Source organism: Acomys minous (genome assembly GCF_964271855.1).
Source record: "Acomys minous genome assembly, chromosome: 14".
NCBI classification, from domain to species: Eukaryota; Metazoa; Chordata; class Mammalia; order Rodentia; family Muridae; genus Acomys; species Acomys minous.
In genome coordinates, this window is record NC_140496.1 from 59,402,306 (window position 1) to 59,420,927 (window position 18,622).

Below are 18,622 nucleotides of genomic sequence, written 5' to 3' on the forward strand. Positions count from 1 at the left end.
ATATTTTCTATTTAATCTATCTTAGAATTTTTGGAGGTTTTGTTCAACCCAGACTCCAAGGGGAAAAATTAGCATTTAGATAGGATTGCAGCAGCATTAAAATCAATGGAAGTGGCAACAGGAAGAGAGGGGGTTGGGGGCCCCACCCCCATAGTGGGATTCTGATATGACGCTAAGCTTCGCAGTGAATACCTCTCTCGCAGCAGCTGTCACCAGCACCACTCAGCTTTGTTTCTCCATGTCATAGCGTGGAGTCTCCAGAGGGTCACATTTCCTATACAAAAGGCTGCCCCAGACTCTGTGGTACTAATTGAACGAAGGCAGTACAGGCAGGTGGCCTTCCCGTCCCAGATGGGCAAACGCGAAGTCCTCTTTGCTATCTGATGGGTCCCCTAGATTGCTTTCCTTGCTCTGGCACTCCCTCCCCCGGTGACATCCCCAAACCACCGCAGACCCAGGTTCCAAACTCTCCTTGGAGCCTCCCACAATCCTAGAAATGTTTCTGTGGCAGGCTAGGGCGACGGCTCAGTGGTCAATAGCGCTTGCTGTTCTTGCACTCATATCAGGCCACACACAGCTGCTCGGAACTCTAGTTTCATGGGATCTAACAACCCTCTTCTGGCCTCTTTGAACACCTCATGTGGTACACAGACATACATGCAGGCAAACATACATATTTTTTTAAAAAAACCTTTGAAAATATTTTTATTGGTGTTTGATTTTTTTGGGGTTGTTGTTGTTGTTGTTGTTGTTGTTTTGTTGTTTTTTGGGGGGGTTCAAGATAGAGTTTCTCTGTGTATTCTTGGCTGTCCTGGACTCACTTTGAAAATATTTTTTTCAAAGGATTCCTATTGATACGCAGTTGAGACTAGACAGGGCACCAAAGAAACCACCTGGGGCTCAGCGTCAGCACATCAGAAGGGGCACCTGATTTGCCACAATCTTATTTGGTTGAACCCTCACTTCCTGTGTGGACACCAGTGGCCTGATCCCAGTTGAGCTGAGGGTTCTTTACTGCCCTGGGGGGGGGGCGGGTTAGGAGCTGCCAGCTGTGCTCAGGAGCCCTTGTGATCTGTCCCTGATGATATCTCCTGGTGGGGAACCTCGAAATTCACACTTGCAAACCCACCTTGAAACTGTCACATTCAATAGAGCTGTTTCTGGAGTTTCTGTTGCCCGTGGAGCCTCTGATAAGGCAGATTCATCATGCTCTTCCCGATTTTCTCTTTACCGCTGCTCTTGGGACTCGCCAGACTACAGGAGTGAGACATATTTAATGCTACCGCGTTGTTCTGCTGTCCTGTCTTAAAAACCCATTGATCCTAGTCACTTATCGAAGTCCCGTGTGCCCATCAGCATCCATTTTCTTTAAGTGTTTTTAGCATCTGTTTTCTTTTTGTGTGCCTGTCCTGCTCATTTGTGCCTCAGTGTCCATTCTCCATCCCTGCCCATTTCCTGTATCCTTCCCCTGTCCCCTTTTCCCTGCCAGCTTGCATGTGTGTCTCTCCTCCTAAGAGGAAACTTTGATTTTTTTTTTCCTTCAGGAAGATGACCTGAATGGGATCCACATTGTGGCCTTTGCTGAGAAGAGTGACCCAGGTAGGACGCCTTCCCCATCTCCACCCCACACCCAGCCCTTCCCCGCCCCTTCACAACACAGCCTCCACCCCAGCCCCACCCCGTCTCCACCCCGTCCCCGCCCCATCTCCACCTCGTCCCCGCCCCGTCCCCGCCCCATCTCCACCTCGTCCCCGCCCCGTCTCCGCCCCATCCCCACCCCAGGCCCACCCCATCTCCACCCCACCCCCACTCTGTCTCCACCCCGTCTCCTCCCCGTCCCCACCCCAGCTCCACCCTGTCCCCCCTTCCCCCCCCCCCACCCCCGCCGCATCCCCACCCCGTCTCTGCCCAGTCTCCACTTCATCCCCTCCCCGTCTCCACCCCATCTCCCCCCTGTCCCCACCCTAGCCCCTCCCCACCCCCCCCCCCCCGCCCGGTCTCCGCCCCATTCCCCACCCTAGCCCCAACCTGTCTCCGCCCTCTCCACCCCGTCTCCGCCCCCTCCCTGCCCAAGCCCCACCCCGTCCCCACCCCGTCCCCACCCCAGGCCCACCCCATCTTCACTCTGTCCCCAACCTGTCTCCACCCCGTCTACACCTCTTCACCCTGTCTACACCCTGTGTCCACCCCAACCCCACCCCGTCCCCACTCTGGCTCCACCCCAACCCCACCCTGTCCCCACCCTGTCTCTACCCCATCTCCCTCCTACACCAAGTCTGCTTTGCTGTTGTTAGGAACTGGCTTCTCACCTTTTCAAGCCCTTACGGGGTTCTAGATCAATAGCAAGATACTGACCTCTCAGGTGGGCGTCATGGCGCATGCCTTTAATCCCAACATTTGGGACGCAGAGGCAGGTGGATCGCTGTGAGTTCGAGGCCAGCCTGGTCTACAAAGCGGAGTCCAGGACAGCCAAGGCTACACAGAGAAACCCTATCTTGAAAAACAGAAAACAAAACAAAAAACAAAGAAAGAAAAAAAAAGATACCAACCTCTCTACTGGTCACCTGGTCGGTTATGAGTGCGTCTTCAGTGGTAAACTTGGCTAAGAGAACAGCAGAATTTCAAAGAAAATTCACAGTGGGCATACGACCCCAGCTTTGGGCAGGGGACAGGAACATCAGCAGTTCGAGGCCAGCTTGAGTAACTTGAGACATTGTGTTCAGCTACTGAAATTGGGAATGAGCACTCAGGGAGAGCACTAAAAAAAAATCCTCGTCTTACAGGGTGTGTGTGTGTGTGTGTGTGTGTGTGTGTGTGTGTGTTTCTGTTCACATTAAATGTTTATTTGTCAGTTTATCATCAAACCTATATAAACCAGTCCTACCTTAACATAATGATAAACACATGTGTTCCCACTGTAAAACACCATCTGTGCCTAGAGACATCTGCCGAAAAGTGAGGACAGGGTAGAGCAAGCGGCCTGCTTTTAGAGCGCCAACGGCTCTCTACCAGGGAAGAGTGAGGCCACTTCACTAGGCTTGCACTGTGGACATCTTGCCTGGTGTCCCTGTGATGAACACTGATGGAGAGACAAGGGCGAGAACAATGGTTTCTGCAAGATGCAAAAAGCTAGTTTCCTGTGATCCACAAGTCTGAGCCTCCCGAGGGAAGGTGAGAGTGCAGATAGGCAAAATGTGTGGGCTCTGCTCCGGGGCAAGTCACGGTGCGTCGCCAACTTACTGGGGAATTATATGGTGTTCGTCAGGACCCTCAGCCATGGCAGTAGGACAGTAGCAGGAGAAGAGCTCCCACAGAGATTCGGCCAGGACTGGGGGGCACTGGCCTAGCATGCATGAAGTCCTGGCCTCCTTCCTGAACACCAAGAAAACTGGGTGCAGGCCTGTGATCTCAGTAGAGGTAGGAGGATCAGAAATTCAAAGTCTTCCTGAGCTATGCATCACTTCCAAGGCTAGCCTGGGCTACATGAAACCCTGTCTCAAAACAAGCAAACAAACAATCTCAAACCCCAAACCAGCCAGCCAACCAACATGAACAAAAAACGATCTTAGTTTCAGACCAAGAAACACAGAGTCGAAGAGGCTCAACCCAATTGCAGAGAACACGGGGACTCTGTGAAGAAAGGACCTATTGTCCCCACCACCAGTACAAAACTGACAGCGCAGGGGTCCAGCAAATGTTTGTGCAGCAAGCACTTAGGCCTTTCTTAATCATGTGATGTTTAAAAATCAAGATAACCCACACACCAGAACAGTCCCTCTTTTAAAATAACATCTGAGTGGGGATTTTACACTCACAAGGCTGTGCAGATGTCAGCGCTGTCTCACTCCAGACCTTTATCAACAATACCCACTGATGGCTGCTCCCGTTACTGACCCTCACTACGAATGACATGCACCATTATTATTGGTCTACCTGCCTGCCTGTTCTGGATATTTCCTGTAAATGGAGTCATATAATATATAGACTTTAGTATCTAGCATAATACATATACACATATGTGCATATGTATGTATGTATGTATGTATGTATGTATGTATGTATTCCCAGTATATATAGTATATTTCCAGTAATGTAGTATCTATCAGTATTTGACTATTTTTTGAGACTGAGTAATATTCTATTGCATCAAAACCAAATTATCTGGGAGCTGGTCTTGTAAATGTCCATGGGCGTGCCAGATTTCCCATCATAGACTTGCGGAGCTGGGAATGCTCCTCAAAGGGGGTCTGGGGCTTTTTGTTTTTGTTTTTGTTTTTCCTGTAGTGTCAGCTGCTTTTTACAGATCCTGGCTCCCCTCAGCTCCCAAGGTTTACAGGCTGTATAATCAGGCAGAATGGGATCCTCGGTGTTGTGTGATCAGAGTTGCTGCTGGCAGCTGCCTGCTGGCAAGACTCCAGGGGGCTTCCTTGCCGGCCCCCTGCCCCCTTCTCAGGCTTGCAGGGAGGCCTGGCTGGCTGGCTGGAACAATAGAACAAAGAGGTGTCCCTAAATGCAGAAACCAGTTTGACAGAGATTGCTGCAGTCATGAATCAAGCTGCTGAAACCACTTCCACCTCCTCCCTGGGTAAATACCCCTGGGCCCTGGGCCTGTTCTCCAAATCCCAAGCTGGGGCTTGTCCCTGGGGAGCCCAGCAGTGCTGGGGGGGGGTCAGCAGCGCGGGCCGTAGGGTGTGCCTTCGCATTCAGGGCCCTAACTGAAAGGGGCTCAGATGAAAGTCCTCACCTCAACTCTGTGGTCAGGCAGCATTCACCTGCTGGGCAGCGGTGTGCAATCTGCCCCCCACCCCCACCCCAGGCCCTGTTTCCTGCAGTCCTGGACAGTGCATTTCCTGCAGACAGCTACTCACATTCCTTTGCTTTTGCTAATAGGTCTCCCACAAGCCTATGGCCTAACCAGGCTGCGCCCACTTTCTGAAAGGGGAAGGTGGTTAAGTCCAGGACAGCAGATGCTTCTTGAAGAGCTGTGACGAGAGAGATGGTCACGCTAACCCTGAGGCCACTCTGTGATATGTGTGTAGCAATTATCATTTATTATTTTGGTGTTGGATGAGAGCAGTGAGTCTTAAAGGCTACTTGGAGCACATCTCTAAGCCCAGGTTGGCATGGCAGCCAAGCCCTTACGACATCCCAATGCATCGGGAGTAACGATGAAGGTGGCAATAAGGAGGCTTTAATTTTTATTCTCATTTTACAACTGAGGATGCTGAGGGCGGAGGGAGGTTCCCGGGCTGGGGAGAAGTGAAGTGGAGAGAGGTTGTCTGGCTTCCCAGCCCACACCCTTAACCAAAGGGCAGGCCGACTTCTAAGCCTCCCAGGCAACATCTCACAGGCAGGAGATCATTCCGTGTGTGTCCCTCCTTCTGCGCTGCCCTTCTCCACCTCTCTGTCTTCAGCATTCGCACCACAAGAAAACAGAGTCACAGTTCAGGAGGCAGGAGAGGGACGTGATCCTTGCTGAGGCCTCCTCTTGGGTGTGGTCCTTGTAATGATTAAAAAAAAAAAAAAAAAAACAAAAGATGCCAGGTAATAGATAAGATACCAGAGGAGCAAGGAAGTGGGAAAGGCCTCCCAGGGGAAGAGAGAGATGGGGGTGGGGGGAAAGGAGGGGGGATATGAACAGACAGCTATGGGGAAGGGGCAAGGGCTGGTAGATCAGAAGAGCATGACACAGAAGCGAGTCTGAGCCAAGAGCCAAAGCACTGGGCAGCTTGCGCATCTCATTGGTGCCGTGTCACCCTCCTAAGGCCTCCTGACATTCTCAGATGCAGACTGTGAACTTGGAGGGCTGTCTCTTCAGTGACCTGGTGCCAAGACTTCTCCTTACAGCTCTGACCTTTCCAGCTAGAGTTTGTGTTCCCCACTTGGCAGAAGGCTGAGAGGAGGAGGGTCATCCTGGTAGGAAGCCATGTCTGCTCTCTGGGCTTGACAGCATGGCCTGCAGGCTTCTCTTACTGTGAGCTCTCATCTCTGTGCCTAGAGACAGAGCTGGCTGGGAAGGACATTAGCGCATTCCCAGACCCTCTACCCTTGCTGCCTCTTCCATCCTACCCTCCTCTGCCCTCACTTTTTCTGAGGCTGCTGTGCTCGGAGCAGAGCTGTGTGACAGGTTTGAAAATGAAAGCTTCTTCCTTGCTGCTCCCAGATGTGTCTGTGTTGGGTTGACATCTTCTTTACAATATTTGATGAAAGGTTTGCCAAGAGGCGTTTCTACATGAGCGCACGGCGGATGGAAAGCCTCCGAGGGCATTGGGAATAGTCACACTAACAAGCTAGCGACACAAGGCTGCTGCTGTCTGCAAGCACCACATTTAGCACCAAGCCCTGGAAGGAGGAGTCAAGCCTTGCTGCACCTGAGCTCTTCCTGCCCTGGGGGTTTTCGCCAAAATGGTTGAAGACTCATTGTCTCAAACAGGAACACCAAGTGCTTCCTGGAGCTTTATAAATTTAAATTTGATATACCAGCTTCACTATTGGACTACTGCTGGGTGTTGAATGTTGCTTATACACCCAGCAAATACCAAGCTTGCAGATCTGGACAGTTATTCCATATTGCCCAGTGTACTGAGGAGGCACCGTAAGTCCCATCAAGTTCAACGGTCCCCTGCACCTCTCATCAATGGCTAAGGAGTAGACCTGGGACGCCAACACAGCAGTCCAGTCCTTTATCTCCGTGTGTCTCTGCACTGTGGAAATGTATCATTAGACCTGTTTTCTTACCAATTCTGGGATCCAGAGAGGAAGAGATGCAAAGTAGAGAAAGGATGCCGGGTAAGGAGTGGCCAGACCTGCCATATTGCATCTTCAAAGCCACTGGACCCCACAGTGTCTTTTAGACCAAGTGGCCATCTTGCGGCAGCATATATTCTTTGGAAAGGGAAGCTCCCAGCCTTGTGGCTTCCTCCCACTCCCCACAAGGCCCAAGGCTAGTGAATTCTGAGTTCTGCTTTTGGAGGTCTCCGTACACCTGAGGACCAATGGTGTTTTCGGACAGAAGGCTGTATTCACCTCTTATGTCTCAGCCTGGGTCTGGTTCTGGCAAGACAACCTCCATGCCGGCTGATACTGATCTCCTGCCTGCCTAGCTGCCCACCTGCCACACGGACAATGACAAGATGCCACCGTAGGGCCACCACAGGCAAAGACCCTTTAGTTCTCAGCTGCCCATAACGTGGAGTCAAGAATGGCGTCCTCCCATCTGCGTGGACTGAGCACAGCCAGCAACCGGGAGGGGATTTGGAGAAAATGGCAGTGGGCGGCATGATAGACCTGTTTTGCTCCTGGGCCGTGGCTTGGCCTGAGATACAATCACCTCTGTAAATGGGGCCTTTCCCTAGATGGCTGCTAGTGACCTTAGACCTGGTCCCCCAGGGCCTGGTACAGGCTCGTTCCCACCGGCCCCTGCCAGAAAAGCAGTGCAGGATAATGACCGGGTTCTCTTCCCACAAGGATGTGATTCCCAGAGGCCACTCGCTTGCCGTGGGAAACCTGGCCCAAGACACATGCGCTTCGGCCCTGGGTCCTGAACTTCCAGGCTAGGAGGGAGCTGCGGTTCTCACAGCCTTCTTTTTTTAGGACGTCTTAGAGAGGCCAGGTTTCCTTAAAACATCAGTGCTTTGACTCCATAGTTACAGCAGCTCAGGAGCATGCGCAGAACCAGGAAAGGGACTGCGCTCCAGCTTCTGTGTCAGAAAGACAGCCTTAGCCCCCACCCCTCCCACACCTTTCCTCAGCGTTAAGTCAAACTGTGAATCATCACTCTCACCCAGCCTGGGTCTCCCTGAAGACGAAGTTTCACAGAGGGCTTGGTGAAGAAAGAAGGAAGATGGAAGCGATGTGGTCACGATGCTGAGACCTCGGAGGAGGGAGGGCGGATAGTAAACGGCTGTGCTTGTGCAGATTGAAGACCTGAGCTAAGACTCCTGTTGTTTCCTCAGAGACGACAGGGGGAAGTTGCCGCCTTTGAGCGCTCTGGAAAGTAAAGACGATAAAATCTTCCATGCAGAGATGAAATGCAAACATCCCATCCCGTAGGAGCCAATAAGAGGATGACTGAGGTGACATGTGGTCAACTCTGCGTCCATCAAGGTGGAAGGTAGTGTAGAGAGGGAGATTTGTGGCTGTCAGGATTCACAGCTCTGGGGTCAGACTTCAGAAGGGACAGAGGTATCTACCCTAGAAATAAAAGGGGAGAGGTGGAGGTTTTAGACTCTCTACCGGTTTGGTTACCAGGCACAGTGAATCTCTTCTGGCCTTGGGAACTTCTTTGGGTGTGCCCCTGGTGTCTACACTGGACAACTTCAAGCCTCAAAGTCTTTAGCTGGTGCCTTCCTCTCTACTTACTTATTTCAGATGATGGGTTATTCCTTCTGAAAGTCAGATGGTCATACTCTAAGAAGCCCTCTGAGCTAGGTCATTGATACAGGAAACATATTTCCTTGCTCCTTACTCACTGGCTCACTTGACTCCATCTGTGTCCCAACCATGTGGTCACCATGTGTGGCAAAGGTAAAACAAGCCTCTTACTCCTGCCTCCTGCTGGGACAGGGAGACTCATGGTGACTGTTGTTCTTGCTTGGGCCACCGGCTATTTTGCTTTTTATTTTATGCGTGTGGATGTTTTGCCTCAGATGTCTGTATAAATGTATGCCTGGCTCTCTAGAGGTCAGAAGAGGGTGTCAGATCTCCTGGAACTGGAGTTACAGATGGGAGCTGCCACGTGGGTGCTGGGTCCTCTGAAAGGGCTACCAGTGCTCTTCACCACGGAGCCACCTCTCCAGCCCCGTGGGTAAGGAGCCATTGAAACAGGGCGGAGGACTGAGGATGGCAGAGGCCAGCAAGCCCTGAGTTGGGAGTGGCCGGGCAGGCTAATGCTTTACAGGCAGTCAAACCTGCTTGGCTGGCAGCCAGCCACTGAGGCAGTGACCTCCTAGCCACAGCAGCTGCGGTCACAGAACAAGCAGCAGGAGCGAGCCAGATGTTCCTGATGTACGTTCTGACTTGTGAGCATCTAAGACCGGAGCTCACCTTCTCATGGGCCTCAGCTGACCCCACTGACACATGAGTGAACAAATGAATGAATGTCTGGGCTGAATGGGCATGCTCTGCTCCCTTGCCCTCAGACAGAAGACTGGCAGCTTACTGAGGAAAGGTCCTGCTTGAGCCTTCCTGTGCCAGGCTCTAAGTCTTTCAGAGACACTCATTTAATGTACAGCCATCCTATGAGATAGCCGTTACTGGGATAGGCAAGGTAAGGTCGTCCTCCACCGAGCGTGCAACTTCGCGAGGGATGCACATGGAGCGGTGAGGGAGGAAGGGGGACACTCGCCTAGCCAGCCAGATCAGCTGAATCAACCCTGCCAATCAATGGGGTGACAGATGTCACGGCCAGATCGCCCTCGCATCCTCAAGTTTCCTTGAACAGGATCTGCGTTGTTGAACCCCATTCTCTTTATGATTACAGAGCCTTTCACATTTTGTGTCTCGTTTTTTCAGAGACCTGGCCATATCACCTCAATGGCTGCACTTTCCTTCTCCAAGGTGTGCAGTCACACACCTGCGGGAGGAATTCTCTCCTGTGGACTACGCATTTGGATCCATAAATCCACAGAGAGCTCTATGAATCTCCATATCTCCCTCTCCTGGGACGTTACCACATGCCCAGAAGAGGAGCTCCAGTGAACCCAAACAGCAGCAAGGACATTTTAGGCCAGGGGAAGGGGAGCTTGACTTTGCCAGTCACATCTGCATGCGGCAGATACAGAATGCACCTTTTCCTTCCCGATCCTCCAAGCCGCAAGTGTGTGGGTGCTAAAAGCACAGCCCCTGTGTTTGTACAGAGAGTGCTAATCTCAGTCCACAAACTACACTCAAACTTTCTATCTTGAGCTGTACAGTACTAAATGGTGGATGCTGGTCTGACAGTTGGTCCTCTAGTCCCACCCAGCCACCCTGGTACCTACACATGGCTGCCTGGGATCACTGGCATCTGTACACACCGGCATCTGTTGAGACGTCTGTTGTTCTGTTGGCTCTGTGCTCCTTGCTGCCAGCAGGTCACCACTGGCCTTCTCCTCCTACCCGCAAGACAACAGCAGATTTGTCATTTCTCTGCGCATGTTCTGAGGAGCACTGGCTATTGGTGGCTCATGCAGGACTTTCTGGCATGAGTGCTAGGGGCCTTGATTTTTCCATTTCCCTGAATTTAATTGCTTAATGAAATATGAGTTATTTTCTGGATTCCCTAAGCTTCCAGAGATTCTTCATGTGGACACATGTGCATACATGACTTTTGTTCTTCACATGTATACACATATACACACACACAGAGAGACGCACACACACATGCACACACACACAGACGCACACACACACATACACAGAGTATTTGTTGTATGGGATCTGTCAGGATCAGACCGCTTGTATCTGCTCTAGTTGTGTGTGTGTGTGTGTGTGTGTGTGTGTGTGTGTGTGTGTGTGTAGGAGAGTGTTTAGGGTTTACAGTTTCCCTTACTTAATGTTCTTTCAAAAATTGTGCTTATGGAAAAAACTACGCTGCAGGGCTTCAGCTCAAAGTGTGGAAGGCTTGTCTCTGCTTTCCTGTGATTCATCGCTCCGCTCTGGGGTGTAGAATGCTGCTGGCAGAGTACAGGGAAAGCTGGGTGTACCAAGGCTTGTGCTGGAGTAAGGGGAGGCAAGAAACGGACTGTGGTACAGAGGGATGAGGCCCAATTTGAAGGTGTTGCGCATTCCAGCTTGCTCTTGGTCCATCCAGCAGGAGTAGGGAATCCAGAGATGGCTCACGGTTGGAATACAGGGGGTCACTGGGGACAGGCAGATCCCTCTGCTCTGGGACTGCCCTTTTTTCACCAAGGCTACTCAGGCTTTATCTCCCGATGAACAAATGAAGGTGAACCTTCGTTTAGAAAGAGGCCACTTCCCTATGACCTTTCGATTTCTTTGTTTAAAATTGCCATTGTTTTTCTCTGTAGAAGCTCCTTTGTGTCTGTGGCTCTTCATCTGGCTCATTTTACAGACTCACTCTGTAATTGAGGGTAGGCACCAGATGGCCAAGAAAGCCTGGTGGAAAAAGCACACTCTTGCACTCCACGTGAGGTGCAGTGTATGTGCTGGGTGACTCAACTTTCTTGAATCCTATTCAGATGGCTATGAGTTCCTGGAGACCCTGAAACAGGTTGCCCGGGACAACACTGAAAACCCCGACTTGAGCATCCTGTGGATTGACCCAGATGACTTTCCACTGGTGAGTGGCCCAGGCCAAGGCCCCATCCCTGGTTGCTGTCACCACCCATATTTGTGTTTAGCACAAAGCCTTTAAGCATTCGAGAAAAACTGAAATAGTTGAAGGTGCTTGAAGAAGCCGGAGGCCAGTGCACAGCATTGAGCTTGGCTTCATGTGGTCATTATAGTGAGCAGACTTAACCACTGAGAGGTGACCACTCTTGGAGAGACCTACCCAGGGGACCAGAGAACATTCCTTCTTTAAGCAACAGGATGACCCCTTTGCATCGCCACCTACTTCTCCGTGAGACTCTAAGAGGCAACCTGAATTATTAGAGAGTAACTACAGAGTTAAGAACTTGATGAAGCCAGGTGTGGTGGCGCACGCCTTTAATCCCAGCACTTGGGAGGCAGAGGCAGGCGGATCACTGTGAGTTCGAGGCCAGCCTGGTCTACTAAGCGAGTCCAGGACAGCCGAGGCTAACACAGAGAGACACTGTCTTGGAAAAAAAAAAAAAAAAAAAAAGAACTTGACAAAGCAAAGGAGTGACCTGTCTGTGTTTGTCACAAGCCCTGTAGAAGGCACAACAAGAGCTTTACTACCCCAGTGCTGGTCTGTGTCAATGAACAATAGCAAGAAAGCTTTGATAATCCTTAGTTTTGAACCAAGAACACAGAATTCGTGCCAGGCATCAACCCAGTGATGATGATGATGGTGATGATGATGATAGCAGAGGATGCTACGTCCTCTACCGTACTGATCATTCTCTATTGGCCAAGCTCCATGCTGCACCAAGAGCCAGGCTCCCCAGCACTACATGAGGTGGAACCTGGGTCTCTTCAAGTGCCTCGAAGACTAACACACGGGTACTGAGTTATGCTGGTTTGTTTGAAGATGTCCTCATAGCTCATTCCCTCGCCAGCCCTGGAAACAGGTGCTGTTATAATTCCACTGAGAAAGGGAAACACCTGGGGATGCTAAGCCTAGCAGATGTGGAAGCCCTGCCAGGATTCAGAGCAAAGCAGACCTTGGTCTAGTGAGTGCTTCTGGTAAGGCTAACTGCTGGTAATTCTGGGTAAGCATAAGAGAGGCATGGCCATATAAGCACACAGGATTAACCTGTTGATTTACTTTCTGCTCGGCATATTCCAGTTTACTTGGACTATTTCATTATGCAAACTTTCAAATGATCTGCCATTCCTTTTGTCAGTTTTGCATCTACCTTGGTTCTTGCAAAGCAATTTCCAGGCATTTCTAATGTCCAGATCCACAAACACACCAGCCTGTTCCAAGCCCTGCATTTACCAGGGAAACCCCTGCCCCTGAAATCCCCATTTTCTTAGCTTCATGGACTCCATTAGCCTGCCCCAGCCAGAGATTTACCCAGATGGAGCCCATGCTGGGCTGAAGAAACCTGGCTTGTGTTTGCATTTTATGCCAAGTCACAGCATATCAGTGTTTTCCCAGCCATCTCATGTGGCAGAGCAGCACAAGATAAGGGGCCTTTAAGAATGGGACGTTGAAAGGGAGGTAGCAAGAAACGGCTCTTTTCATTACCGAGAAACTAGGAACAAGTGATAATTTGGGGACTGACACTGGCTATCTCTCTGATAGTCTCCCTGTGAGGTGTGGAGGTACTTATGTTCTATGCTGCCTCAGCTGGTGTTTGGTATCTTTTATTGAATTCTTAAAGAGTAAATACTTTAAGGCTGGAACCGGCCTCCAGTTTCCCAAGTGTCCACGGCTGTTTTAAAAAGCATTCAACCGACTGCAATCCGGTTACTATGGTAGGCTGGCAGCTGAGTGTAGCCACAGGGAGAGCCCTCTACCCACTGTCTAACCTTGGCCTTTTCGTTGCTGCAGCTTGTTGCTTACTGGGAGAAGACTTTCAAGATTGACCTGTTCAAGCCACAGATCGGGGTGGTGAATGTAACAGATGTGAGTACCCACCCCCCCAAGGCTGGCCAGCTGGCCTCAGCCACCCTGTTGGCTGCAAGGCAGCCCTGAGCACGAAATCACCCTGGAGTCCACAGCAGCAAGAAAAACCCTTGGGTCCTTTTCAAACTCTTGCAGTACTGCCAAAGAGCCAGTCCTCATCTTCTCTAGGAGTGTGTTTCCCTGCTTATAGAGCTAGTCCAACCTGACTCATTGACCTAGAACTTTCCACCAAAGAATATGCTCTTGTACTCACTCCCCAAGCCAAAGAAGGAGGCCTCTTTACAAGACAACTCATGCCTGGAGCTACCATCACCTAAGGGAGATGAAGAGGTTGACGTCCGAGCTCACAGTCACATACCCTAGAGTCTGGAGGCCCTGATCACAGGAGAGAAGCCTTCCTGATAGAAGGTCCAGCCCTGATGAACTGTGAGGGTAGAAAGGTCTACTGAGGAAAACCAGCAGAGTAGGAAGAAATGTAGACTCAGCCCAGACATCTGATACATAGCAAGACAGATATAATGAGGTAATCAGCAAGGAGACGGGACTATATAATAGAGGGCCCACTGCAGCCACTGCAGGCAGATGCTTTTGTGAATAGGGGCCAATTAGCAATGTCTCTTCACCCTGTGGTAAGTGTGCCAGCAATCTCTACACATCTTGACTTTTGAGAAACAATTTTGAAATCTGAATGATAATTAATTAATAATTAATTGCATGTGCACATATGTATTCTCTTGGGTAGTAGAAAACCCATTTCCTTTACGGCTATTGAAACACAATACTGCACAGGACTGTTCTGCAACTTGACATTTGCATTTGCCTATCCGTATTTACTCCTGATAGGTGTGAGAGACTTGGAGGCCCACTCAGCACAGCTACCCAGAACACCCTGATCTGCCTCAGCTTCCACCCCGTTTACTCATTAGCTTGTTCTGCCCCTCACTGTAGGCTGACAGCGTCTGGATGGAGATCCCAGATGATGACGACCTGCCCACAGCTGAGGAGCTGGAAGACTGGATTGAAGATGTGCTTTCTGGAAAGATCAACACTGAAGATGATGACAATGAAGATGAGGATGATGATGGTGATAATGACAATGATGATGATGACGATGATGACGATGACGATAATTCTGATGATGAGGATAATGATGACAGTGACGATGATGATGATGATGACGATGATTAGCTCCAACCCTGGGTGATTCGGATGAGAACTACATCAAGACTACCCTCTACCATACAGACAGCCCAAGGGGTCAGAAAGCAGTGGTACCTACACCAAGTCAACTCTTTCCCTTTCTCCAGCATCTTTTTCTGGTCCGTTCTCGGCAGGAACGATACATTTCGGTGAATGCCTTTCTAAACCCAGCGGTCCCACTCAGCAGGGACAGGAGGGGAGTGATTCCTGTGCTGGCTTCTTTTAACTATCAAGGAACAAACAGCTCTTGCTCTTTGCTAGACCATCAGGGGTCACGGAATCCTGGGAGTCTGGGGACAGTATCTCCTGACACCTCTTCTCAAGTTTACTCACTGTCTTTGATTCTGATGGGGACAGAACTGACAGCTAGCTATTAGATCACAAGTACGGAGTGGCCTTCTAATCGCAGCCCAGGAAGGGTCACATAATTATTCAATTCAGCCCCAAAACCTAGAAGTCCTGTGAATTCAGACCCAAGCCTTGGCATGGCTACTAGGAGTCCCTGAAATGTGTGTGCATCATCATCATTTCTGGAATATTAGGATGCTGTTTTGGGGACAGTTAGCTCTATGAACATCCCATCAATTGACAAGTCACACATATTCACCGGCGGTAAGAGAGGAAAGAGGCTGAAGGAGAAAAGGCTTTTCATTTTTCTGGTGGAGACTGTTTAGGTCTCTGAATGGGTCTGCTGGCCTCCTAGGGTGAGCTGGGGACTGAATGCCCCCTCTCTGTCCCCACTAGTGAGCTGTCCCATTCTGAGTTAAAATTGCTTTATCCAATGGTCAATTAACTCTCCATTCACCAACAGTCCCACAGTTGACCAGGGCAGCGATAATTAGACTCCATGATGCCCTGAGGCACTGAGAAAAATGCAACCCCCAAGTGCCTTTAGAACTGTCTGAAAGTAGCATTGTTCTTAGGAGTTTTAGTTGCTAAGCGTTCTAATTTATTCTTGAAATCTGTTAACATGGAGACGACTCTGTGTGGTTTTTGTTTCTGAAACTGGGGCAGTCCTTTTACGGAATAGTAATAAACTAATGGACATTAAACTCGTGTTTTGAAAAGATTGAGGTTATCTTGATAATTCTACCCTGGCCCTTTAAGAGTTTGTTTGCAAGTGGGGCTGTGGTGGCCCACACCTTTAATCCCAGCGCAGGTGGATCTTGTGAGTTCAAGGCCAGCCTGGTCTACAAAGTGAGTCCAGGACAGCCAAGGCTACACAGAGAGACCCTGTCTTGAAAAACTAAAAAAAAAAAAAAAAAAAAAAAAAAGAGTTTGTTTGCCTGGCTCCAGGTCTACCTCTCTGCCCTGTTGTTTGCCCTCCCACAATTAGCGGTTCACTATGTCTCTCAGCTCTGTGGATGTTTCTGGGCACTATTATCCGTGTCCATCAACTACCACTCATGTGGTAATGGCCTCCAAAGGCCTCCACTGTGAGTCTCTAGCCTTGATCCTTGTCTTTGATCCACTTGCATGCTAGCTGAGAACTTCAAATTCAACACAGCAGAGCCTGAACCCATTCCCTTCCCTACTCTAAACTTGTCCTTTTCATGAATTCCCAGCTTGGATGTGTGTGCTATCACTACCTGTGTCGTTGTCTAGGTGATTGAAAGTGCCATGTTCACCCTTGTGCCTATTGGGTGCCTGCCCGTGGCCACAGCATGTATCATTTAGGTAATAATGCATTGTGTAGCCATCCTTACACTAAATACAGCCTATAAGAGAGGAGACATTTACTCATCTCTGTATTCTAAGAACTTGGTACTTTGCCCATCACAAGGCAGACTTATTTATTTATTTATTATGTACACAGTGCTCTGCTTGCATGTACACTTGCAGGCCAGAATAGGGTGTCATCATATTATAGATAGTTGTGAGCTACCAAGAGGTTGCTAGGAATTGAACTCAGGACCTCTGGAATAGCAGTCAGTGCTCTTAACTTCTGAGACATCTCTCCACCCCCCACACAAGGCAGATCTTATTTATTGAATCACTATCTGAACAGCTGGTCAGCCTAAGCAGCTGCCACTGCCCAGCTGTGTCACATAGTAAAGCATACAGGGCGCATTAGGTGCCTCACACCTTGTTAGGTAGCGTCTGTTGCCATAACAAATGCTTGAGAGAAACAACTTAAAAGGGGGGGCTTTATTTCAGCTCACAGTGTCAGGGGTTTCAGTTTAAGGTCTGGAGTCGGAGTTAAGGGGGAAAGACATCGTGGTGGTAGCATCTTCTAGCAGAGGCAGCTGCTTGCCTCACTGTAATCAGGAACCACAGAGAAAGAGGGAGGGACCAGAGTTCCTGACTATCCTTTAGGGTCCCTCCCTCTGGTGACCTACTTTCCAGCCTCATAATAGTCCAGGTAGCTATGAAGTCACCAATGGGCCAAGATGAGGTTAGTCGCCTCAAAATCCAGTCACCTCTCAAAGCCCCGCCTCTGAGTCTAGCTGCATCAGGGACTGAGTTTCCCATACATTAGTCCGTGATGATATTCACATCCACACCACCACAGAATGCCACAGTCTGGGTGGCTTAAGTAGCAAGTATCTGCCTCCACACAATTTGCAGTGGCCAACTGTGTTGGTTCTTGCTGAGGGCTCTTTTCCTGGCTTCTCATTGTGTTTGCACATGGTAGATAGATAGATAGATAGATAGATAGATAGATAGATAGATGATAGATAGATAGATGATAGATAGATAGATAATAGATAGATAGATGATAGATAGATAGATAGATAGATAGATAGATGATAGATATAGATGACAGATAGATGGATATATAGATAGGTGGGCGATAGACAGATAATAGATCTATATAGCAGACAGATGATTCTCTTCTAGAAGGATGCCTGTCTTGTCAAATTAAGGCCTTGCCATTATGACTTTATTTAACTTTAATTATCACCTGAAAGGGCCTTGTCTTCAAAAGCATGATTCTGGGGATGTAGATTTCAATTTATAATGTAGGGCCTTGTAGGTTTAGTTTTCTTAACCAATATATTTTATTATGAACTTGTTAACCAAGCGTACATTACTTATAACCTGACTAACCTAAATGATAGGAAAAGAGGATTAAGGAATAACAAAACTGTAAGGATATCAGTTCCGAGGAATGATTCTCCTGGCACAATCAGCAGGATTTCTTCTGTTGGAACCTGGAGTAACCAGAACCCAGAACCTCAGCAGGAGCCCAGAGCCCTGAAGCCTTCCCTCGAGCGGGTCTCTCTAGGAGCGTCTCGAAGTGGAGCAATGAACAGCCAAAACTATCCCAAGTCTTCAAAGGCTCCGCCTCCAGCTTTGGGCTCATTTATATATCTCCTCCCAGAGTCTGTTCACAGGTTTTTTCCAGCTGGCAACAATCAAGCTCCCGCATGAGGTGGTTTGTCTTCTAGTGGATTAACCTCACCTGTTCTCTCACAAGACCGTTGTGATCCCACACTTGGGATCTTAACAAAAATAGGTTTATCTCTCCTTCAGGGCCTCAATACAATTTTCTCCCCTCACAAAAAATAAAAATAAAAAATAAAAAAGGAGAAGAAGAAGAAGAAGAAGAAGAAGAAGAAGAAGAAGAAGAAGAAAAGAAAAGAAAAGAAAAGAAAAGAAAAGAAAAAGAAAAGCAGGCTGTGCTGTGTTCCACCCACCCAAGCCAAGTTACACCTCAAGCAAACTCCTGGGGAAGTGATTGTCCCATGAAGTCTCTGATGCTAAATTTTCAAGGGGTGAATGTGTGTGTGCGGGTGTTGTCCACTGTGAAAATGGTCTGTTTCTCAGCCCAGGAAGATCTGGTGTGCTCAGAGGCCTAGAAATGTCTGCAAAACTGATATTGCACTTGGATGTTGGTGTGTTTGGATCCCTGGGAGTCCAGTTGGTTCTGACTGGACGATGCTGTTCAGTGTGTAGTCTGAACCCTCTAGAAATGGATACGAACTGAGCATTTTGTTACATGCATGGATGGATGCCTTATGTAAGGTATCCCAGCTAATCCTTACAGCAGATTAGAAGATGCATCTGGTTATTATTCTTAATCCAATAAAGCACAGAGGGCTCAGGCAACATTTTAGGACGATACAAACACTCTGAAAGGACACAGATACAACCGCATTTTATACGTAAAAAGGATTTACATTTAGGACCAAAGCATTGCATTCCTTTTTTCCCCTCGGAGCATGTCCGAAGACGGACCCACGGGGATTTCCAGTAACTCTTTTTATTGCTTGAACCCAC

The 18,622-nt window shown here is 49.1% G+C and overlaps 1 protein-coding gene across 2 annotated transcripts in view; it reads left to right on the top strand.

The window, feature by feature from the left end:
• The window catches only part of CASQ2 (calsequestrin 2), a 75,773-nt gene that overhangs the window by 43,818 nt on the left and 13,333 nt on the right, over positions 1-18,622 (top strand). Inside the window, exons 8-11 of one of the 2 annotated variants that reach the window (XR_014774304.1) lie at positions 1,545-1,599; positions 11,181-11,281; positions 13,124-13,198; positions 14,147-14,958. Coding sequence is in view for 1 of the 2 variants with exons in the window: in XM_084756193.1 (XP_084612319.1) it covers positions 1,545-1,599; positions 11,181-11,281; positions 13,124-13,198; positions 14,147-14,386 (471 nt within the window). In the remaining variant the exon portion in view is untranslated. Of the gene's footprint in view, positions 1-1,544; positions 1,600-11,180; positions 11,282-13,123; positions 13,199-14,146; positions 15,557-18,622 lie in introns of those variants that run through there. The other variant, XM_084756193.1, reaches the window with a different exon arrangement.